Source organism: Mus musculus, chromosome 3 (genome assembly GCF_000001635.26).
Source record: "Mus musculus strain C57BL/6J chromosome 3, GRCm38.p6 C57BL/6J".
Taxonomy (NCBI): domain Eukaryota; kingdom Metazoa; phylum Chordata; class Mammalia; order Rodentia; family Muridae; genus Mus; species Mus musculus.
In genome coordinates this window covers 76,130,311-76,155,056 of record NC_000069.6, presented here as the reverse complement: position 1 = coordinate 76,155,056, position 24,746 = coordinate 76,130,311, and the positions used below count along the sequence as shown (strand labels likewise).

General features: G+C 37.2%; 1 protein-coding gene across 6 annotated transcripts in view; it reads right to left on the bottom strand.

Annotated features, from left to right (window-relative positions):
* The window catches only part of Fstl5 (follistatin-like 5), a 635,736-nt gene that overhangs the window by 554,954 nt on the left and 56,036 nt on the right, over positions 1-24,746 (bottom strand). For all 6 annotated transcript variants that reach the window (XM_006501262.1, XM_017319517.1, XM_006501263.1 and 3 more), the window contains exon 2: positions 9,967-10,108. In XM_006501262.1, the coding sequence (XP_006501325.1) occupies positions 9,967-10,092 (126 nt within the window). In that variant the 5' untranslated portion in view covers positions 10,093-10,108. The remainder of the gene's footprint in view (positions 1-9,966; positions 10,109-24,746) is intronic.

Sequence of the window (24,746 nt, the reverse complement as noted above, 5' to 3'; positions counted from 1 at the left end):
CTGTGAGGAGCAGCATCGAGCACATGGAAATAACAAAGAACCCCAAATTCAATGATTTAACATAAAAAGAACTTCTCTCCATTCCTTGTTCCATGACACCCTAATTAACAGGATATATCATTCACTATGTTTTTGGAGACAGGCTGGATTAATAAATGGTTCCCATTTGCTATTCTATGGGACAAAAGAGAGTTCTGGGAGATTTTTCAGTTATTGTAAAATATTCATTCAAATATAATTTAACTCATAGGTTATAATATTACCAGATTTTTTCCACAAGTTTTTTGTTTGTTTGTTTGCTTGTTTGTTTGTTTGTTTGTTTTAACTTCAGCCTGCTGGGAGAGGGCAAGTGACTACAGAGAGGCTATTAAGCAAGGAGAGAAGACTTTAATCAGTGGTCAATAAAGATCATTGCTACTCACCACACCATTAGGTTAAAAGGGCACACACTTTCAAAAGATGGAAAGATAAAAGGATTGATAGGTACAAAATACTTGTAACTTGTCTAAGAATGTGCCATGTCTCCAGTATTTTTGTTCTCCTCTTTGTGTTTGATTGTTTCATCTGTTTCAGGGTTGTCATGGGAATTTTAAACCACCCCAGCACTGGAAATGAGAAATTTATAGTTTAAAGAACTAGTAATGAAACTGGAGGACAACCAGACGTCAGGATGGCAGGCAAGCATATTAGAACTGGCATAACTCCTGTCGCTTTTTACAAAAACCAACAATTATAATGCAACCAGGCATTATAGTGCACAAGTTGATCATGCAAGGGCACTTGAGGAGGATGAAGAAAGGAAAGCAAGGAGGGAAATGAAGAAGTAGAGGAGAGAGGTGTCTGGAAAGGAAAAATAACAGAGTTAAATGCCTACTAGGCTGAAAAGAAGGCTCAGCAGTTAAAAGGACTTGTTGCTTTTGTGAACAACTCACAAGTGCCCATATAGTTGTTTATAACCATCTGTGACTCCAGGTCTAGAAGTTCCAAAACCCTCTTTGAACCCCATGACAAATAAACAGGCAAGCAATGAGCATAAATACATGCAGCCAAAATACTCACACATTAAAAATAAAATGAATCAATACAATAAAACATATAAGCCCATATTTGAAATTTTCACATATATGAAAATTAAGACAAAGTTGTAAATGCATGTCACAGTGTTCAATACCTATAAAAACACATTTTATTTTAAATTTGTATTATATTTTTTAATTAGGTATTTTCTTCATTTATATTTCCAATGCTATCCCAAAAGTCCCCCCCCAAACACTACCCCCACTACCCTCCCCCCACCAACTCCCACTTCTTGACCCTGGCATTCCCCTGTACTGAGGCATATAAAGTTTGCAAGACCAATGGGCCTCTCTTTCCAATGATGGCTGACTAGGCCATCATCTGATACATATGAAGCTAGAAACACGAGCTCCGGATGGTATTGGTTAGTTCATATCGTTGTTCCAACTATAGGGTTGCAGACCCCTTTACCTCCTTGGATACTTTCACTAGCTCCTGCAATAGGGTCCCTGTGATTCATCCAATAGATGACTGTGAGCATCCACTTCTGTGTTTGCTACGCCCCGGCAGAGCTTCACAAGAGACAGCTATATCTGGGTCTTTTCAGCAAAATCTTGCTAGTGTATACAATGGTGTATGCGTTTGGAGGCTGATTATGGGATGGATCCCGGCATATGGCAGTCTCTAGATGGTCCATCCTTTTGTCTCAGCTCCAAACTTTGTCTCTGTAACTCCATCCATGGTTGGTTTTTTCCCAATTCTAGGAAGGGGCAAAGTATCCACACTTTGGTCTTCGTTCTTATTTAGTTTCATGAGTTTCACAAATTGTATCTTGCATCTTGCGTATTCTAAGTTTCTGGGCTAATATCCACTTATCAGTGAGAACATATCATGTGAGTTATATTGTGATTAGGCTACCTCACTCAGGATGATGCCCTCCAGATCCATCCATTTGCCTAGGAATTTCATAAATTCATTCTTTTTAATAGCAGAGTAGTACTCCATTCTGTAAATGTACCACATTTTCTGTATCCATTCCTCTGTTAAGTGGCATCTGGGTACTTTCCAGCTTCTGGTTATTATAAATAAGGCTGCTATGAACATAGAAGAGCATATCTCCTTCTTACCAGTTGGAACATCATCTGGTTATATGCCCAGGAAAGGTATTGCTAGATTCTGTGGTAGTACTAGTCCAATTTTCTAAGGAACCACCAGACTGATTTCCAGAGTGGTTGTACAAGCTTGCAATCCCACCAACAATGGAGGAGTGTTCCTCTTTTTCCACATCCTCACCAGCACCTGCTGTCACCTGAGTTTTTTATCTTAGCCATTCTGCCTGGTGTGAGGTGGTATCTCAGGGTTGTTTTGATTTGCATTTCCCTGATGATTAAGGATGCTAAACATTTTTTCAGGTGCTTCTCAGCCATTCGGTATTCCTCTGGTGAGAATTCTTTGTTTAGCTCTGAGCTCCATGTATTAATGGGGATATTTGATTTTCTGAGGTCCACCTTCTTGAGTTCTTTATATATATTGGATTTTAGTCCCCTGATTTAGGGTAGGTAAAGATCCTTTCCCAATCTGTTGGTGGCCTTTTTGTCTTATTGATAGTGTCTTTTGCCTTGAAGAAGCTTTGCAGTTTCATGAGGTCCCATTTGCCAGTTCTCGATCTTACAGCACAAGACATTGCTGTTCTATTCAGGAATTGTTCCCCTGTGTCCATAGCTTCGAGGGATTTCCCCACTTTCTCTTCTATAAGTTTCAGTGTCTCTGGTTTTATGTGAAGTTCCTTGATCCACTTAGATTTGACCTTAGTAAAAAAAGATAGGAATGGATCAATTCTCATTCCTCTACATGATAAACACCAGTTGTGCCAGCACCATTTGTTGAAAATGCTGGCTTTTTTCCACTAGATGGTTTTAGCTCCCTTGTTGAAGATCAAGTGACCATAGGTGTGTGGGTTCATTTCTGGGTCTTCAATTCTATTCCATTGGTCTACTTGTCTGTCACTGTACCAGTACCATGCAGTTTTTATCACAATTGCTCTGTAGTACAGCTTTAGGTCAGGCATGGTGTTTCCACCAGAAGTTCTTTTATCCTTGAGAAGAGTTTTTGCTATCTTAGGTTTTTTGTTATTCCAGATGAATTTGCAGATTGCTCTTTGTAATTCATTGAAGAATTGAGTTGGAATTTTGATGAGGATTGCATTGAATCTGTAGATTGCTTTTGGCAAGATAGCCATTTTTACAATGTTGATCCTGCCAATCCATGAGCATGGGAGATCTTTCCATCTTCTGAGATCTTCTTTAATTTCTTTCTTCAGAGACTTGAAGTTCTTATCATAGAGATCTTTCACTTCCTTAGTTAGAGTCATGCCAAGGTATTTTATATTATTTGTGACTATTGAGAAGGGTTTTGTTTCCCTAATTTCTTTCTCAGCCTGTTTATTCTTTGTGTAGAAAAAGGCCATTGACTTGTTTGAGTTAATTTTATATCCAGCTACTTCACCGAAGCTGTTTATCAGGTTTAAGAGTTCTCTGGTGGAATTTTTAGGATCACTTATATATACTACTATACCATCTGCAAGGAGTGATATTTTGACTTCCTCTTTTCCAATTTGTATCCCCTTGATCTCCTTTTTTTTCAAATTGCTCTGGCAAGAACTTCAAGTACTATGTTGAATAGGTAGGGAGAAAGTGGGCAGCCTTGTCTAGTCCCTGATTTTAGTGGGATTGCTTCCAGCTTCTCACCATTTACTTTGATGTTGGCTACTGGTTTGCTGTAGATTGCTTTTATCATGTTTAGGTATGGGCCTTGAATTGCTGATCTTTCCAAGACTTTTATCATCAATGGGTGTTGGATCTTGTTGAATGCTTTTTCCTCATCTAACGAGATGATCATGTGGTTTTTGTCTTTGAGTTTGTTTATATAATAGATTAAGTTGATGGATTTCCGTATATTAAACCATTCCTGCATCCCTGGAATGAAACCTACTTGGCCAGGATGGATGATTGCTTTAATGTGTTCTTGGATTTGGTTAGCGAGAATTTTATTGAGTATTTTTCATCTATATTTATAAGGGAAATTGGTCTGAAGTTCTCTATCTTTGTTGGATCTTTCTGTGGTTTAGGTATCAGAGTAATTGTGGCTTCATATAATGAATTGGGTAGAGTACCTTCTACTTCTATTTTGTGCAATAGTTTGTGAAGAACTGGAATTAGGTCTTCTTTGAAGGTCTGATAGAACTCTGAAATCTGGTCTTGGGCTTTTTTTGGTTGGGAGACTATTAATGACTGCTTCTATTTCTTTAGGGGATATAGGACTGTTTGGAACGTTAACCTGATCCTGATTTAACTTTGGTACCTGGTATCTGTCCAGAAATTTGTCCATTTCGTCCAAGTTTTCCAGTTTTGATGAGTATATCCTTTGGTAGAAGGATCTGATGGTGTTTTGGATTTCTTCAGGATCTGTTGTTATGTCTCCCTTTTCAGTTCTGATTTTGTTAATTAGGATGCTGTCCCTGTGCCCTCTAGTGAGTCTAGCTAAGGGTTTATCTATTTTGTTGATTTTCTCAAAGAACCAGCTCCTTGTTTGGTTGATTCTTAGAATAGTTCTTCTTGTTTCCACTTGATTGAATTCACCCCTGAATTTGATTATTTCCTGCCTTCTACTCCTCGTGGGTGAATTTGCTTCTAGAGCTTTTAGATGTGTTGTCAAGCTGCTAGTGTGTGCTCTCTCCAGTTTCTTTTTGGAGGCACTCAGAGCTATGAATTTTCCTCTTAGAAAAGCATTCATTGTGTCCCATAAGTTTGGGTATGTTGTGGCTTCATTTTCATTAAACTCTAAAAAGTCCTTAATTTCTTTCTTTATTCCTTCCTTGATCAAGCTATCATTGAGAAGAGTTTTGTTCAGTTTCCAAGTCAATGTTGGCTTTCTATTATTTATGTTGTTATTGAAGATCAGCCTTAGTCCATGGTGATCTGATAGAATGCATGGGACAATTTCAATATTTTTGTATCTGTTCAGGCCTATTTAGTGACCAATTACATGGTCAGTTTTGGAGAAGGTACCGTAAGGTGCTGAGAAGGAGGTATATCCTTTTGTTTTAGGATAAAATGTTTTGTATATATCCGTTAGATCCATTTTTTTCATAACTTTGTTTAGTTTCACTATGTCCCTGTTTAGTTTCTGTTTCCATGATTTGTCCATTTATGAAAGTGGTATATCGAAGTCTCCCAATATTATTGTGTGAGGTGCAATGTGTGCTTTGAGCTTTACTAAAATTTCTTTAATGAATGTGGCTGCCCTTGCATTTGGAGCATAGATATTCAGAATTGAGAGTTCTTCTTGGAAGATTTTACCAGAGTTGGCATTCTGTTCTTGTGGCTGCCTTCTTTTAGGTTTGTTGAAGGATTACTTTCTTGCTTTTTCTAGGCATGTTTTCAGTCCTTGTGTTGGCTTTTTTCTGTTATTATCCTTTGAAGGGCTGGATTCGTGGAAAGATAATGTGTGAATTTGGTTTTGTCCTGGAATACTTTGGTTTCTCCACCTATGGTAATTGAAAGTTTGGCTGGTTATAGTATCCTGAGCTGGCATTTGTGTTCTCTTCGTGTCTGTATAACATCTGTCCAGGATCTTCTGACTTTCATAGTCTCAGGTGAAAATTCTGGCGTAGTTCTGATAGGCCTGCCTTTATATGTTATTTGACCCTTTTCCCTTACTGCTTTTAATATTCTATCTTTATTTAGTGCATTTGTTGTTCTGATTATTATGTGTCGGGAGGAATTTCTTTTCTGGTCCAGTCTATTTGGAGTTCTGTAGGCTTCTTGCATGTTCATGGACATCTCTTTCTTTAGGTTTGGGAAGTTTTCTTTTATAATTTTGTTGAAGATATTTGCTGGCCCTTTAAGTTGAAAATCTTCATTCTCATCTACTCCTATTATCCGTAGGTTTGGTCTTCTCATTGTGTCCTGGATTTCCTGGATGTTTTGAGTTAGGATCTTTTTACATTTTGCGTTTTCTTTGATTGTTATGCCTGTGTTCTCTATGGAATCTTCTGCACCTCAGATTCTCTCTTCCATCTTTTGTATTCTGTTACTGATGCTTGCATCTATGGTTCCAGATTTCTTTCCTAGGGTTTCTATCTCCAGTGTTGCCTCACTTTGGGTTTTCTTTATTGTGTCTACTTCCCTTTTTAGGTCTAGTATTGTTTTGTTCATTTCCATCACCTGTTTGGATGTGTTTTCCTGTTTGTCTTTAAGGACTTCTACCTGTTTTGTTGTGTTTTCCTGTTTTTCTTTAAGGACTTGTAACTCTTTTGCAGTGTTCTCCTGTATTTCTTTAAGTGAGTTATTAAAGTCCTTCTTGATGTCCTCTACCATCATCATGAGATATGCTTTTAAATCCGGGTCTACCTTTTCAGGTGTTTTTGGTTGCCCAGGACTGGGCGAGGTGGGAGTGCTGCAGTCTGATGATGATGAGTGGTCTTGGTTTCTATTAGTAAGATTCTTAAGTTTGCCTTTTGCCATCTGGTGGTCTCAGGAGTTAGTTGTTATAGTTGTCTATGGTTAGAGATTGTTCCTCTTGTGATTCTGTTACCCTCTATCAGCAGACCTGGGAGACTAGCTCTCTCCTCTGAGTTTCAGTGGTCAAAGCACTCTCTGTAGGCAAGCTCTCCTCTTACAGGGAAGGTGCACAGATATCTGCCTTTCGGACCTGCCTCCTGGCAGAAGATAAAGGCCTGAAACAGGACCTGTCCCATAAGCTGTGTTGCTTCGGCCCATCACAGAAGCTGTTAGCTTCTGTAGTCCACACTCTCACCTGCACAGAGTAGTCTCGGAGGGATCCGGGAACCAAGATGAGTCCCTGAGGTGCTCCAGGAAAGCCCTCCAGGGCAGTATGGACACGTCTCCTCTGGCAAGGGAGGTGCCAGGATGTCTGGAGCCTGAAACAGTGTCTTTCTCAGAAGCTGTCCTCTAGGGACCTTGGGGGTGTTTGCCAACTCTGCGCCCAGATGACCCAGTGCTGAGGCCAACCAGAAGGGACTTGTGACCCGGGTCAGGCCGGATTTCCTGCTTTCCTAATGCTGTCTCAGGTCTGCGAGATTGGATTGGAATAGAAGTTGTGTTCCACTCACTGGTGGTCTTAAGTTCGCATGGAGAGTCTTCTAGGGGACCTTGCGGATGTCCGCGGACTTTGTGCCCGAGGAGATATGGTGCTGGCACCTACCAGAAGGGCTGTATTATATTTTTAGGCTATATTTTAAAATCCTACTCCATAATTTTGGATGACATTACAATAAACAAATTCTAAATGTCCATGAAATCATATTTCATTATCTATAAAATAATAATAAGGTCATGTCATCCATAAAAATGTCCATAAAATTAAAGGACCTAAGGTAAGGAATTAAGCAGAGTGACAGCATCTCAATAATAAATATCTAGTGACACAATTACATCTGGTGACATGTACTACTCAAATTGCATTAATTCACCAGTGTTACCAATGTCTCAAAAGTAAGAACTCCTTCACAATTCACATGATAGTCGATAATTATTGTACTGTGACTAAAATTCAGATTTCTGATAACAAGATCATTTATATTCCAGATGATTTCTATCTTTCCTAGGGAATCTTTGCTAAAAGGCTATCCTAAATCACATAAAGCCACTGTCAGTAGATACCCAATTCAGAAAACAATATGAAAATACAGTTAATTTGCTTTATGGGCAGCAGAGGGAACAATCTAAAAAGCAAACATTTCTCAGGTCAGAGTCATGTTGCTTTATGATCATTAGCTTTAAATTGATGGTGAAGTTTCTCTTTTTCCTGTCCTATTGATAATGTCTGTTGCAGCCTCTTACTCACATGAAAGCTACTTTACTTCTCTGAATTAGAATAATATCATCCAAATAAGCAGGAATAGTGGTCTTGTGTCCCAGGCTACACCCCCATCCAATGACAATTTGTAGGAAAGCAGCTTGTGCAATAGCACACCATGTGTACATTTTAAACCCCAATAAATAAGAGCAGAACTTTGTGGGGTTTGGATTTAGTGGTTACATTTTATAGTTCCTGCCTGCTAATGAATTGCTTCAGATGAAGTTGCATAAATGTAGTGGGATAAACACATTAGTAAAACACACAATCAGCTCTTCCTCAGACATGTATTTGTAGAGTATAATTAAGATTTCTATAATTAGCATGGCAAGTTTATTGTTACTCGTTTTTACTGCAAGACACAGACAAATGAATTTTAATGACATCTTTAGATACATACAGCTGTAGATGATGAAATATGTATGTATTTCTTCATATCTGTATCATTTCAACATGTACTGACAACTTAGTCCTATTTTTTGTCTCAAAATGAACATTGTCTCTCTTTGCTTTCTTTGCTCTGATAAATAGCATGACCAAAAGTAACTTGGGTGTTAATTGTCCCAATTGCAGTTTCTCCTTGAGGAAACTCAGGGCAAGAACTAAGGACTGGAAACTGGAAGCAGGCACTGAAGCAAAGACTATGAAAAGATAATTTTTACAGTCTTGCTTCCAATTTCTTACTCAGTTTACCTTTTTCACTCTTCTTAAATATCCCCTCTCACACACACACACACACACACACGTACACACACATACAGGTTTACATACATACAAATTCTCACTAGGTGCCTTTGGTAGCTTAATTGTAGAGCCACAGAGAGTTGTTTAAAAGTAATGTATTTTCATGACAATTTCTGCCATGTATTTTATATATCAACAATCATGTATTATTTCTCATGATATAGAAATAGGTATGCAATGATGGAAATATTAAGATATAGCAATTCTTGAGAGTTTATATTCTTCTCAAGATCATTTTACTTAATTATAGCTTTTCTTTCAAGGTCTATTAAGTTACCTAGATAAGTATATCCATGATTTATCATGTAAATTTAACTGAAAATTTTCTCAGAAATATTCATAGTAATGCACAAACCTGTTGTCAAGTATTTTGTAGAAAACCAGTGGAATATAATTAAGTATTTACCCACCAATTCTCTACCAGAGATTTAGTCCATCGGTGTCTCATATGTACACAGTGCCAGAAAATGCAAAATTTACATTTCTGACATTGGGATATAATATTAAGGTAGTGAAATAGCCCACAGTTAATATTTACTAGATATGTGTTGTTATAAAAAATTGCTGCTTGATTTAAGGTTGAAAATTTTGAAAGTGTAAAAGTATTTACTCCAAAACACTTCTCATTTATATGTCCAGGAAATTTAATGGTTTCTTTGAATAAATGAAAATATTCAATAACTTCTACATGATCTAGATTTCTCTGTTGCCAACACATACACACACATATATATGTATATATATATTTGTAGGAATTTTTAGAAACTAACACTTTGCAGTGTAAAATATCCTAAGGTATGTATGAAAGTAACAAAAATTAACTGAGCCTTAACTTTTGGTATATAACTCAGTACTTTAATAGCAATAGTTTTAATGAATGATTTTATTTTTAAGTTATGTGCATATAATTGTGTGAGCCTGTAGGTTTATAGATATGTGTGTGCAAGTGCATGAAAACCAGACTAGGATATTAGGTCCCCTGGAGCTCACCAGTGGTTGTGAGCTGCCCAGTTAACTAAAAAACAAACTCAGGTCCTATGTAACAAGATGCACTCTTAACCACTAATCCATCTCTCCAGTTCCAACCTTGTGCACTATGTTTTATATCCAATATACATCTTTTCCTCATAAGCATAGTATTTTATTCACCAAACTGTAATCATTCAGTTGCTGTAATTTCCCAATTTTAAAGCTTTATGATTTACAAGATGAAAATTGTTGGAAGCATGTTCAGAAGTTAGTGTTCCTAGTGAATAGCAAGCTCACATCTAATCTCTTAGTTCTCAAATACAAGCAACTTCAAGCAGACAGACGACTTGGTCCTACCTTATGTCGCAATCTTGTAAGAGGTTGATAGGATTTAAGGCCATATCCTGATTCTTTTGTTGGCCTCCCTTCAGATGCCAGAAAGATGAATCCAAGAATCAAAATGGCAGACCAGCACCTAAACATCTTTATTGATTTTCACCTGCCAAAATTACAATTTTGAAAATCAGAGAAAATACACTATATGATAAAAGAAATATATTGAAAATTTTCATTATCATTGAGAAATCGTCATCATTGAATCAGAGCTGACTAGCTTATAGCCATGGCTACTACCCTAAATATTTGTGCATAACACAATTGCAAATATACTTATATGCTTCAACACCTCATTAAATAATAAATTAATTATATGAATAAATCTTTAAAACCCTGCACAATTTCAGTTTTTGTTAAGAACTTGTTAAAATTTCTTAAGACACTTTTCTATGGTATAAACAATATAGTTCAGCATAATTTACATAGATCAGGCTTAGTAAGTTACTAATAATTTTTCCAAAATTATTTAAAAATACATGTTAGGCAGATGATGGCAGACAATCTCACACCAAAGTCCTTTGATATTTATAGTATTCTATATTCCAGATGAAGCCCAGAAGATACAAGATGGCATAAAGTACTCAGATAAACATTGACCACCTTTCATACATACAGTAAGCTCATATTTTGAGTAATACTGCACTTCATTTTGCCTCTTTTACCAGGATACTTTCTTGCTAATTAACAGAGAAGAGTTTTTTTGTCCTTATATTTAAACCAGAAGAATGAATAACTTTATGAGAATTTAAACCAGTTAAGCTGTAGAGTACTTTAAACTCTTCTCAACTATTTTTCCACCTGTATACATTGAAATAACTCAGCTTAAGAAATAGTTACTTCCCAACCACCAGAATTTTCTGAAAGCATTAGAAAGATAAGCATTATTTTATCTATTTTCTTCTCCTGCCAGTTTACCATGGTTCTCCCTCACCTCTCCATAAGACAATTATTTTACTTCCTCATGCATAACCAGTACCATCCATGTTATAAAAGAATAACAAATATGCATAGCACCTGTTTTATAAGGCATCTATACCCATGTTCCTGTAAGGGACTTCTCAACTATGCTCCCTCCCCAATACAAAAAAAAAAAAAACTCCAATACACTAATTGGTTCCTGAAACTAGGCTTGAGTGGAATTTTAACTGTGTGTCATTAGTATACTGTTTTTGGATGCATAGATATTTGTTCATGTCTCTAAAGAAGAAGAGACACAACAACCTTTAATACCACTCCCAAGTAATTCCTCACTCTTATTTTTCTTAATTTTATTTAATCTTTTGTTCACACTCCAGATTTTATCCCCATACCAGTCCACCTTCTGACTGTTCCCCATCCCATACCTCCTCCGCACACCCTGTCTCCATGAGGTTGCCCCCCAGTCCCTACCTCACCAGACCTTTAAACTCCCTGGGGCCTCAAGCTTAAGGGTTATATGTCAATTTCCCTTTATTTGATAGCATTTACAGATAATTATATATCACTGTTATAATCCTTGAAAAACACTAATCATTTCTAGCAGATCATGTGTCTGCATTCTCCAACCTTCACACACACAGAAAAAAATCAGTTAATTTTGTTTTACATTTTATAATTTTAGGATTATACTACCTGACACCTAGTAAGTATTCAACAAATTAAATTTGTAAAAGACTCTCTTCTTGCATTCCAAAGATAAGGAAAATTAGAGTATATTTTCTGTCTGACAATGTGAAATCCACCTACTATTTGTACTGCTGCTACAAGTTACAGAATAGCAAGGGGAAACTATATATTTTCTTTTCCATTAATCTCTTTGCTCTCATTTCAATGAATTCTATAACGAATAATTGAGGTGTCCACACAAAAATGTATTTGTAAATACACTTTTTGTAAACTATTTATAAACACTTCATTCATTTAGATACACAGTTTAATCATTCTTTTAGGAATAAATATTTGTTTATGAGACACTGGATAGAATTTTCTGAATATAAGAGAGAAGAGATGATTGAGAAGAGATCAACTGTGGTAGAGAAATAGTTACCACAACACTTATGCTGTACGTAACCCAGTGGGTGATGGAGAAGATTGCAAAACCTGTGTCCCAAGGGACTAGTCTAGGTGAGGGTAGACGTTGGCTAAAGGATCCCATTAACATCACCCTCCTCTATCCTCTTCCAGTCTTTCCAATGGTGTTCCTTCACTCTGTTCTTTGTATGTATTTCTACACATGTACACACACAAACACATAAACACTGAATTAAATTTAATTCATTTAGTACAGTGTACCAAACATCATTTACATTTAGTATATAAAATTCTCCACACTTATGGTTAAAGTAGCATTCTCCTATAATGATGATCTGTGTCAAGGACAGGAAATAAGCAATGCTTCTTTGCATTTCACTGGAAGCCCATTATCAGTAAGTCAGCATGTACATTTCGAGTCAAACACAGTCCTATGTTAAAGCAGCTCAGTCCATCACAGACAACATTTATGATAGCTGTCCCACAAGGTAATAATAAAACTGGAAAACCACTCTGTCCAGCTCTGCTACAGAAGTCTTGCTATACTACATAACATTGTTCTGTTCTTGTGGCAATAATATATAATGCTATATAAATGCCTACTGTGTTGCCAATCATAATAAGATTGGGAAAGTTGATCTGAGCATCCTAATTGATAATGCCCAAAAATGACAGTATTACTGGTATATACTTAATATACATACATTTACCATTACTTTAGAAAATATATTGTACAGCGGCACAGTGTACTTGTATTTTAAACATACTTCTTTTAATCTAAACATTTCCATATAGAAGTATATTTTGATCATATTATTTTCTCTCGCCTAACTCTGATTTCTAGATCTTTCTTACTTACCCCATTTCATGTTCCTTATTTCTCTTAAAAAATTAAAATCAAAACAACAGAAACTTAAAAAATGCCATCCATTTTGCGATGGCCAACCTCTGCCAAGCTTGAGATTTAAAAGGGTCTTCATGTTTGTTTACCACCCACTCACTGACTCACCCAAATAGCTTCTAGTTTTCCAGTATCAATTCGTGTTGAGTGTCTCATAAAACTGGTCTGCTTTTTCAATATTTTGTGTATCTTTTAATTATACTTTTCCATATTCAGACACTTTTAAATATACACATATTTACCCTTGTGTTATAATTGTCTACCATGTTCAGTACTGTAACCTACTATATAAGCTTGCAGCTCATGAAAAAGAGGCAACAACTTATAACAGCTGTGTATACCTCCTTACTATAGAATCTAGGTTTTTAAGGGACTGATCTAAGAGACATTATCCCAAGTAAAACATGATTCAATGATCTATAAACTTCATCAGTAATTTGTATATGACTGTACAATCTATTTTTCATATTCCATCTATAGCTTTCATAAAATTTATTATGATTATTTGTATTGATGAAAACATGATTTTCAAGTCTAAATCTTAGTGAAGTATTATGCAAAGAAATAAATATATGATTCACTTCATCAAAAGTTAGATGGCTTGAGTTCTTTAACTCAACACCATGGACAGGGATACACAGACTTACTATTAAAAGTCAAATTGCTTCTTTCTTGGGAGAACTACAGTATTGACTAACAGATAAATTTTGATCATATCACTGTACACTGAACCATGAGAAGACAAAGGAAAGCTTGTTTACTTGCTTAACTGTTTGTGTATAGTTATTTTGTGTACAATGAATATTTCCCATAAGATATGAATGCATATTATCAGGTACTTCATGCTTCTGCCAACATAGTAAGAGCTGTTCTAGCAAGGGTTTTCCAGTATGATGAATTGTACCACTGCTATATAAACTAAAATAAACCTTTCCTGTTAAGATGCATTGGTGAGACGTTTTTGTGACACCAATGAGGAAAGTTAACTAGTACAAAAGAAGGAGGGGAAGAAAGAAGAATAGGAAGAGAAACTAGAAGATGGAGGAGGAGGGAGGGCAAGAAGAAGAAAGAAAAGGAGAGAAGAGGAGAGGGGAGGGGAGGGGAAGGGAGGGGAGGGGGAGAGAGGAGAAGGGAAGGGAGGAGAGGGGAAGGAAGGAGAGGAGAAGGGAGAAGAGGGGAAGGGAGGAGAGGGGAAGGAAGAAGAGTGGAAGGGAGGCAAAGAGAAAACCATGAATTGGAGTCATTTCTGTGATAAGCCTGACCCTAGTCCATGGGATCTAGTTTGCAGAAGTAATGTAGAAAAGTTTAGAGCCATAGGTTAGAATGCTTCTAGGCAGCTGTAAACAGAGCTTAACAGGATTAGGTACAGTAAAATTTTCCTCACAATATTTTAGAAAGAACAAGTACATGGCTGAGAACATGGATTCAGGCCATCTGTGTTTTGTTTTGGCAAAGAATCTGGGTGCAGACTGCTTGTACCTTGAAAATCTCAGTGATTTTTGGACACAGTGTGAGCAGATGCCTCCTGTTCCTTATGCTATATAATAGCTGTTGCTATTGCCATGCCTCCCGCCAAGATATGCTATACTCTCAAACCATGAGTCACAATAAACTCCTCTTTTCTTAAGGTTTCTTTTTTCCTTTTTTGAGCTGTTTTGTCACAGCAACCAAAAGAATAATTAGTACAACATCTTAATGGGAACTCAGAAAGTAATTAGGATCATTTCATTGCACTTTAGGGTGAAATTACATCCTCCAAACGTAATTCATCCCCACAGAGAGCATTAGAAATTGTAAATCGGCAGAAATCAATTCCACAATTGAATGCTTTCCTGTAGTAACTTCAGACAACCTGTTAAACTTACCAGTTAATTGGCAATTGTTTGCCTGCACATTGGGAACATTGAAAAGCATGTTAATAACGTACCAGTCAAGATCATATGAACAATGATAGCCCTGTGGCATTCTGTAACCTCTTCACTTATGCAGAAGCGTAAAATACATCATTCTTAACTGATAGAAAATGCATAAATTTCTAAAACTTTCAGCCTATATAGATTTAATAAAATTATATTTTTCAGTATTGAGGAACCTGATATTCCAAATACTCGGAAGGCAGGGGCTGGAAGATTGCCCCAATAAGACTAGGTCAGTATAGTCGACATAGGTAGTCCTAGGCCAGCCAGAGCTACACTGGAAGCATTTATATGTGCCTCTAGTGGAAATGCTTGAGTCCATTGCCTCTGCTTCAATTCCAGGACCTAGCCCAAGAGTAGTACACAAATGTCAGCTGGTAGCAGACAACTGAACACTACTCAGCCTCCCACTGTACAGTGTTACTAAAGAAGCTTTTAATGTTCTCAGTGCCTGGTAAGATCCCTCATCCCCAGTCTTTGAACTGACCCAGAAGCTTGACCAACCAGACACATGCATCCTATAGGGCCACAGTGACACCTCCCTCCCTAAGAAGTCACTGAACTTTGAAATCACCTCAGCCTACACACCAACCAACAGACAGTTATCAAAATCAGGCTTAAACACATTTTCCTCAATAGAAAACTAGTCAAGTTTGGGTAACACCAAAATCAGAACAAAAAAAAAATCCCACATGAAAAATATAGCTTATAAATTCATGTCAGAAACACAACCAACAAGCAAACTCAAAGTTGTTCAGGTTCCATTACAAAAATAAAAGTAATATGAGACATAAAGACAAGGAGGCATCCTCATTACCATAGGTCTTAAAGAAACGTTCTGAAAGGAATAAGAACCTAGAGGAATCTCAAAACACACAATTTGAAAGAGCAATCCTAAAGACATTCAAGGAGTTCAAGGAGTTCAAAGAAGGTATCAATTAACACCCAAGTAAACTCAGAATAAGCTTCTTATTGAAGCCCAGACATACAAATAGAAGGCTAATTGAAATAATGAAGACAATTTAGGAAATGAAAATTCAATAAAGAGAAACACTGAAAGATTCATAAAAAAAAATTTATGTCAAAATGGGTTAGAAAGCCTTATGAACAGAATAGACCAAGTAAATGACAAAATATCAAGACTGGAAAACAGGGTAGAAGATTCACATCAGTCATAAAAATGGATGATTTTTCAAAATACAGCTCATAAATATAATATTCAGGAACCTGAAAAAAACTATCAGACATACAAATAGATGGCATAGAAAGAAAATAATTCTAGGACAAAGACTTATAATATTTCTTAGGATAAAAGTGTTGCGTTTATCAGAGGAGGTTCTGATAACAGCAAGAAGTGGTTAATTCAAAAGCCCATAATTTGATAACTTTCTCAGAATAAGCAATGGTGGCATGCTGTCCCAAATGGGAAACTATAATTTCCCTGAGCTAAGTCTTAGAGAACATTATGGAAGAGGGGGCATAAAGAATGAAAGACCCAGAAGCTAGCGAGTAGGGTTATGAAACGTCATATTCTGGAAATGATACAGGCATTACTAAAGTGAACTCAATACAACTGTGCTCAAGGAATACAGCAAAAGACTAGGAGAAAGGACTATAGTGTTGATGATGGGAAGACATACAACACAAAGTTGTGTTTGAGAAATGGCATGGCCAACTTCTCATGAACTTTATGCAGCCATCGTTATCTGCACAAAACTTGCACAAGATTTGGCCCATTGATGCTTCATCATGGAAAAGCAAAGAGTCTATTATAAATGTCATTTACTTCAGTGCTATAGCCACAGATACACTGCCCTTCTTCCACTGAATAACTTTTCACAGATGCTCAGGGAAGCAACTCTAATTAAACTCAGTGGGTTAAACACAAAAAGATGACATGAAAGTAAGAGATGGACTTGTTGAGAGAAATGTTGTCAGAGGGAAGGGGGTAGAATGACAAGGCCATATACAGGGTTCCTATTGCCACCATGATAAACCATTATTCATGAATATTCACTTGTGTGAAAGTTTTTCCTTCTGCAAACGTGACTCTCTTCTCCTAATTCAATAAAAATTTATTGTTCCAAACCTCTCTCCTGCCTGAGAAGAGACAAGTCTTCTGGGCAAGAGAGGAAAAGCCAAGGGGAAATGAGGAAAGGGGCTAATATTTAAAATGTAAATAAAGAAAATATCTAATAAAAAAAGAGAGAGAAAAAAAACCCTAGCAATTAATCGTTTACTTAATACCCCACTGTTTTATAATGAGGTGCTAAATGCCAGAGACTCCAGTTTCTGGGCTCAGAGGAACTCAGACAGCCAGGCCAGCAAGGACTGCAAAGTAACTTGGACTTAAGACAGATAAACTTTTTAATATTTAAAGGCAACACTAAATATCTCACAAGACAAGTCTTGTCCCCACCAACACTCTTACCAACCAACTACCTTCAAGAGAGAACCAGAATGAAAAGCTGCCTGAGCAGGCCTTTGGCATCTGAAGGAGAGAGAAAACACAAAAATGAATTTTCAGGTAGGTTTAATTCAAATAGAAGATTAAATGGTTCTAGGAGTTAAAGAAATTTAAGATAGCAAAATTGACATTTTGGAAAAATGATAAATGGAAATATATTGCAATAAAATTATTAGAAACCAAAACCCCTGTCAATATTTTCTGTGCTGTGCACTAATTGCTTTGCTTTTCTTTTGTAGTTAAATGAAAAATTAACTCTAAGTCAGAATTTTTTATTTCTTTGAATTAGAGCATGGAGTATATGTTCATGAAATATATTGGTATAAATAAATGAGCGGTGACTAGTCATTAATTTCAGGTCCATTAAAATGCTTACTCTACCTCATTTCACTGAAACACTACGTTGAGTTGGCCATGAAACCAGCCTAGAGCTGAGCTGCCACTCTCATACATCTCTTTCTTTTATGTCTTGCAAGCTGGGCTTCCTGTGGAAGTTTCCTATAAAGGCCTCCCTGCCCAGGGCAAACACATTTTCTTCTTTGGTGCACGTAAAACTAGAAAGAACCAGAAAAGCACTCCTTGCATTTATTAGGCAAGTTATTATAAATGTCTCATATTTTTACCCACTTTAATTTTGCATTGATATGCTGAACTATATGTGGAACTGCAATTTTGTACTTATCTAAAAAATGCTTGAACATACTTTAAAGAATCCAGTTTATAAAAAGAAATGGATTCACCCATTAGGCAGTAGAGTCCCATCAAATGGATATGAGATTCTCTTACCTGCTTCACACATTCAGATTACCAAATATTATTGAAAGCAGAAGTGACTTAGAAAACTAAAAATCTCTGTTCCTTGTGATAAGCAAGAAGAAGCAAAAGGAGGAAATAAACCATATATAGCCTACTAGATATGCAAATGATGCTGCACAGTATTTAAATTTTGAAAAAAATTGTGGATATTTTGATATTATTTTAAGTATATAAGTAGCATATAGACAAGAAGTTTACAAGAGATAATATGCCCAAGTTCTACAAGGTACTTATTTTTCAAGGGGGTATGACCCAAGCTAAATCCAATCAAGTTTCGTTTAGACGTCTATCATTGTATTTTTTATACATATGAAATGCTTCATAAAAAGATCCTATGCAAAAGGGAAATGCAATTGTTATTAAAGGATACCTCAGAAGAGAGGTTTTCTTTTATACCAGGTGTAGAACTATGTAAATACAACACAGGACATGCAATGCTGATGTCAGAATGGCAGCATCTTTGGGACTGTGTCCAAAAGGGTGTGAATTGGCTTTTGAGATGACAAATCATTTCTTAGTTCTTAATTCCATCTTATTTCTCATGGTATAACTGTACAGATATTTTTTGTAGTTTGCTGAGCTGAAAAAATTATCAAGTATTCAATATACATTTTACTCAGTTGGTGAAAGTGAGAGTAGGAAAAAATAAGTATTAAGTAAACAACGATAGCCATTATTTTAATTCTACTTTTTGAAACAGGACTTTTTAATCTCAGTGACTCCTTCATTATTAAGTTGAGCCAACTTGTCCAAATTCTAATTGATTATACCTTTCAATAGACAGATTTGTAAGAATCTAAAGGAGATGCTACATCTTGTTTAAAATATGCATTGATATTTCAGAGACAGTTTGCATGCATAGTGAATGCATAGTTATTTCAGTTTTCACTAAGCAAAAAAAAAAGCATTTTTGCTAAACTCTGGTAATACTTTTCTTCAAAGGTATGTGCACAAATACAATTTATGAAAATGTCACTTTATTAAGAGCATGGGATGTGGTAAATGTTTGTTTTCTCAAAACAATCTTCAACAAATATTTTTTCAGGGCCAGAGAAATGTTACAGCGGGAACTAACGTTGACAACCTAACTTTGGTTCCTAGGACACATAAGGACAAAGAAGAGAATTGACTGTACTGTGTTGTCCTCTGACCTCCACATGTGCTTCATGGCACATGCACCATAAATACACCATTAACACACATAAATGAGAATAGATGATAGATAGATGGATAGATATAGATAGATAGATAGATAGATAGATAGATAGATAGATAGATGATAGATGGATGGATGGATGGATGGATGGATGGATGGATGGATGGATCGATGGATCGATGGATCGATGGATGGATTGATGGATGGATCGATGGATGGATCGATGGATGGATGGATGGATGGATAGATAGGTAGATAGATAGATAGATAGATAGATAGATAGATAGATAGATAGATAGATAGATAGATATAGGGATACGTTGATACAGAGAGAGATACATAAAGAAATAGATTCAAAGATAAATACATAGATAAATGATAGATGCATAGATAGATGATCAATATGTAGCTAGAGTACTTCATATCATTAAAATAAAATGAAATAATGAATTAGGAAAAGATCAAAATTTGAACATAACGCCAGATGGCAAGTAACGTGCAACCTCACTTCCACATATGAGTGAAGGAACAATTGATAAAGCAAAAGATTCATCGTGTAAGTCGGGTGTCTAATCTTGTGCACTGTTAAAAATGCACCAATGTTATTAACTCGAACACACACACAGTAAAAGAAAAAAAAAAAAAAACAAATCTCAAAATGACTACTGCAGGCACTGCTTAAAAGCTATACAATTCATGTATATACAAACCATGCAAACCCAAAAGGTTCTATCAGGCTTATTTTATAACCCAAATCCCTTATACAACTGTGTGTCTTCTCCTCTGTAGTTTTTAACAAATTGAAAGAACAAAGCACTAACGTCACAGAATCAGACAGAACCAATTTAAATGTTGTCATTGTTTTTGCTATATTGAAAGCTAGACATAGATGATTAATAGATAATGATAATAGAAAGATAATAGATGATAGATAGATGAATAGATTAGATTACTTAATAGACTATAAACAGGTGAGTGAGTGCACTTATAGTTACTTTATGTAAATGTTCACATATGAAAATATATGTTGATACACAACAATACATATTTTTGCTGTCATGTAAAATTGACTAAGTTTCATGTATAGCTATATGTGGGTTCAAAGTATAGTTTAAATTTTGAACTTAACTAAATTTAAAAAAAACTTTTAAGTATATGTAAGCTTGCTATATATTCAAATGTCATGTTATATATAGTAATGCCTTAATTTTAAGTAGTTTTATACAAAACAACAGACAATGGCTCATTAACTCCTACTCAAAAGAGGTCCCCAGGCTTTGCTTCGCTTTCTACCATAAGTGGATCATTAAAATATAGTATATTTAGCATCAAATGAAATGAATTCTAGTGACAGAGCATTAAATTTCTTGCTTTGTACACTCAAGGAATAGATCTGTACTCCAGAAATGAAACTTAACTCTATATTTACTTGTAAAAAGATTTTTCAGTGCACAACCTACAAAATAAGCTTTATTGAACTTGCTATATACCTTATTAAATCAACTGTTACTTGTTTCATCTACACAATAAACAAACTTGGTTATTTAAAAACTGATTAAGTACTCGAGCCCCGGGCTTCCTTGCCAGAGGAGTTGCGTGACACCCTCAAGGGCCCACACAGGATTCCCCACGGGATCCTAAGACCTCTGGTGAGTGGAACACAGCGCCTGCCCCAATCCAATCGCGCGGAACCTGAGACTGCGGTACATAGGGAAGCAGACTACCCGGGCCTGACCCGGGGCAAAAGCCCCTTCTGCTCCACTCGAGCCCCGGGCTTCCTTGCCAGCGGAGTTGCCTGACACCCGCAAGGGCCCACACAGGATTCCACACGGGATCCTAAGACCTCTAGTGAGTGGAACACAACTTCTGCCAGGAGTCCGGTTCGAACACCAGATATCTGGGTACCTTCCCTGCAAGAAGAGAGCTTTCCTGCAGAGAATACTCTACCCACTGAAACTAAGGAGAGTGCTACCCTCCCAGTTCTACTTATAGAGGCTAACAGAGTCACCTGAAGAACAAGCTCTTAACAGAGACAACTATAACAGCTAGCTTCAGAGATTACCAGATGGCGAAAGGCAAACGTAAGAATCCTACTAACAGAAATCAAGACCACACACCATCATCAGAACGCAGCACTGCCACCCCACCTAGTCCTGGGCACCCCAACACAACCGAAAATCTAGACCCAGATTTAAAAACATTTCTCATGATGATGATAGAGGACATCAAGAAGGACTTTCATAAGTCACTTAAAGAATTACAGGAGAGCACTGCTAAAGAGTTACAGGCCCTTAAAGAAAAGCAGGAAAACACAGCCAAACAGGTAGAAGTCCTTAAAGAAAAACAGGAAAACACATCCAAACAGGTAATGGAAATGAACAAAACCATACTAGAACTAAAAAGGGAAGTAGACACAGTAAAGAAAACCCAAAGCGAGGCAACGCTGGAGATAGAAACCCTAGGAAAGAGATCTGGAACCATAGATGCGAGCATCAGCAACAGAATACAAGAAATGGAAGAGAGAATCTCAGGTGCAGAAGATTCCATAGAGAACATCGACACAACAGTCAAAGAAAATACAAAATGCAAAAGGATCCTAACTCAAAACATCCAGGAAATCCAGGACACAATGAGAAGACCAAACCTACGGATAATAGGAATTGATGAGAATGAAGATTTTCAACTTAAAGGGCCAGCTAATATCTTCAACAAAATAATTGAAGAAAACTTCCCAAACATAAAGAAAGAGATGCCCATGATCATACAAGAAGCCTACAGAACTCCAAATAGACTGGACCAGAAAAGAAATTCCTCCCGACACATAATAATCAGAACAACAAATGCACTAAATAAAGATAGAATATTAAAAGCAGTAAGGGAGAAACGTCAAGTAACATATAAAGGAAGGCCTATCAGAATTACACCAGACTTTTCACCAGAGACAATGAAAGCCAGAAGAGCCTGGACAGATGTTATACAGACACTAAGAGAACACAAATGCCAGCCCAGGCTACTATACCCCGCCAAATTCTCAATTATCATAGATGGAGAAACCAAAGTATTCCACGACAAATCCAAATTGACACAATATCTTTCCACGAATCCAGCCCTTCAAAGGATAATAACAGAAAAGAAGCAATACAAGGACGGAAATCACGCCCTAGAACAAGCAAGAAAGTAATCCCTCAACAAACCAAAAAGAAGACAGCCACAAGAACAGAATGCCAACTCTAACAACAAAAATAAAAGGAAGCAACAATTACTTTTCCTTAACATCTCTTAATATTAATGGACTCAATTCCCCAATAAAAAGACATAGACTAACAAACTGGCTACACAAACAGGACCCAACATTCTGCTGCTTATAGGAAACCCATCTCAGGGAAAAAGACAGACACTACCTCAGAGTGAAAGGCTGGAAAACAATTTTCCAAGCAAATGGTCTGAAGAAACAAGCTGGAGTAGCCATTCAAATATCGGATAAAATCGACTTCCAACCCAAAGTTATCAAAAAAGACAAGGAGGGACACTTCATACTCATCAAAGGTAAAATCCTCCAAGGGGAACTCTCAATTCTGAATATCTACACTCCAAATGCAAGGGCAGCCACATTCATTAAAGACACTTTAGTAATCTGGGTTCCGGCACTCTGCTGAACTTAGGAAATTAGTCTGAACAGGTGAGAGGGTGCACCAGAGAACCGGACAGCTTCTGGGACAGGCGGAAGCACAGAGCCGCTGAGGCAGCACCCTGTGTGGGCCGGGGACAGCCGGCCACCTTCCGGACCAGAGGAAAGGTGTCCGCCTGGCTCGGGAGGTGGCCTCAGCCTCAGGAGCAGCGGTCGCCATCTTGGTTCCAGGACTCCCTGGAACTTAGGAATTTAGTCTGCACAGGTGAGAGTCTGCACCACAGAAGCTGACAGCTTCTGGGAACTGCCAAAGCAACACAGCTTCTGAGAAAGGCCCTGTTTTGGGCCTACTTCTTCGACCAGGAGGAGGTCCAAAAACAAGATATCTGCGCACCTTCCCTGTAAGAGAGCTTGCCAGCAGAGAGTGCTCTGAGCACTGAAACTCAGAGGAGAGAATCTGTCTCCCAGGTCTGCTGATAGACTGTAACAGAATCACCAGAAGAACAATCTCTAAACAGAGTCAACTATAACAACTAACTCGAGAGATTACCAGATGGCAAAAGGTAAACATAGGAATCTTACTAATAGGAACCAAGACCACTCACCATCATCAGAACCCAGCACTCCCACTTCGCCCAGTCCAGGGCACCCCAACACACCCGAAAACCTAGACCTAGATTTAAAAGCATATCTCATGATGATGGTAGAGGACATCAAGAAGGACTTTAATAAATCACTTAAAGAAATACAGGAGAACACTGCTAAAGAGTTACATGTCCTTAAAGAAAAACAGGAAAACACAATCAAACAGGTAGAAGTCCTTACAGAAAAAGAGGAAAAAACATACAAACAGGTGATGGAAATGAACAAAACCATACTAGACCTAAAAAGGGAAGTAGACACAATAAAGAAAACTCAAAGTGAGGCAACACTGGAGATAGAAACCCTAGGAAAGAAATCTGGAACCATAGATTTGAGCATCAGCAACAGAATAAAAGAGATGGAAGAGAGAATCTCAGGTGCAGAAGATTCCACAGAGAACATCGGCAAAACAATCAAAGAAAATGGAAAATGCAAAAAGATCCTAACTCAAAATATCCAGGAAATCCAGGACACAATGAGAAGACCAAACCTACGGATAATAGGAGTGGATGAGAATGAAGATTTTCAACTCAAAGGACCAGCAAACATCTTCAAATTATTGAAGAAAACTTCCCAAAACTAAAGAAAGAGATACCCATGAACATACAAGAAGCCTACAGAACTCCAAATAGACTGGACCAGAAAAGAAATTCCTCCCGACACATAATAATCAGAACAACAAATGCACTAAATAAAGATAGAATACTAAAAGCAGTAAGGGAAAAAGGTCAAGTAACATATAAAGGCAAGCCTATCAGAATTACACCAGATTTTTCACCAGAGACTATGAAAGCCAGAAGAGCCTGGACAGATGTTATACAGACACTAAGAGAACACAAATTCCAGCCCAGGCTACTATACCCAGCCAAACTCTCAATTACCATAGATGGAGAAACCAAAGTATTCCATGACAAAAGCAAATTCACACATTATCTCTCCACGAATCCAGCCCTTCAAAGGATAATAACAGAAAAAAAAACAATACAAGAATGGGAACAACGCCCTAGAAAAAACAGGAAGGTAATCCCTCAACAAACCTAACAGAAGACAGCCACAAGAACAGAATGCCAACTTTAACAACCCATCACTGGAAAGAGAGGCCCATTGGACTTGCAAACTTTATATGCCCCAGTACAGGGGAACACCAGTGCAAAAAGGGGGAGTGGGTGGGCAGGGGAGTGGGGGTGGGTGAATATGGGGGACTT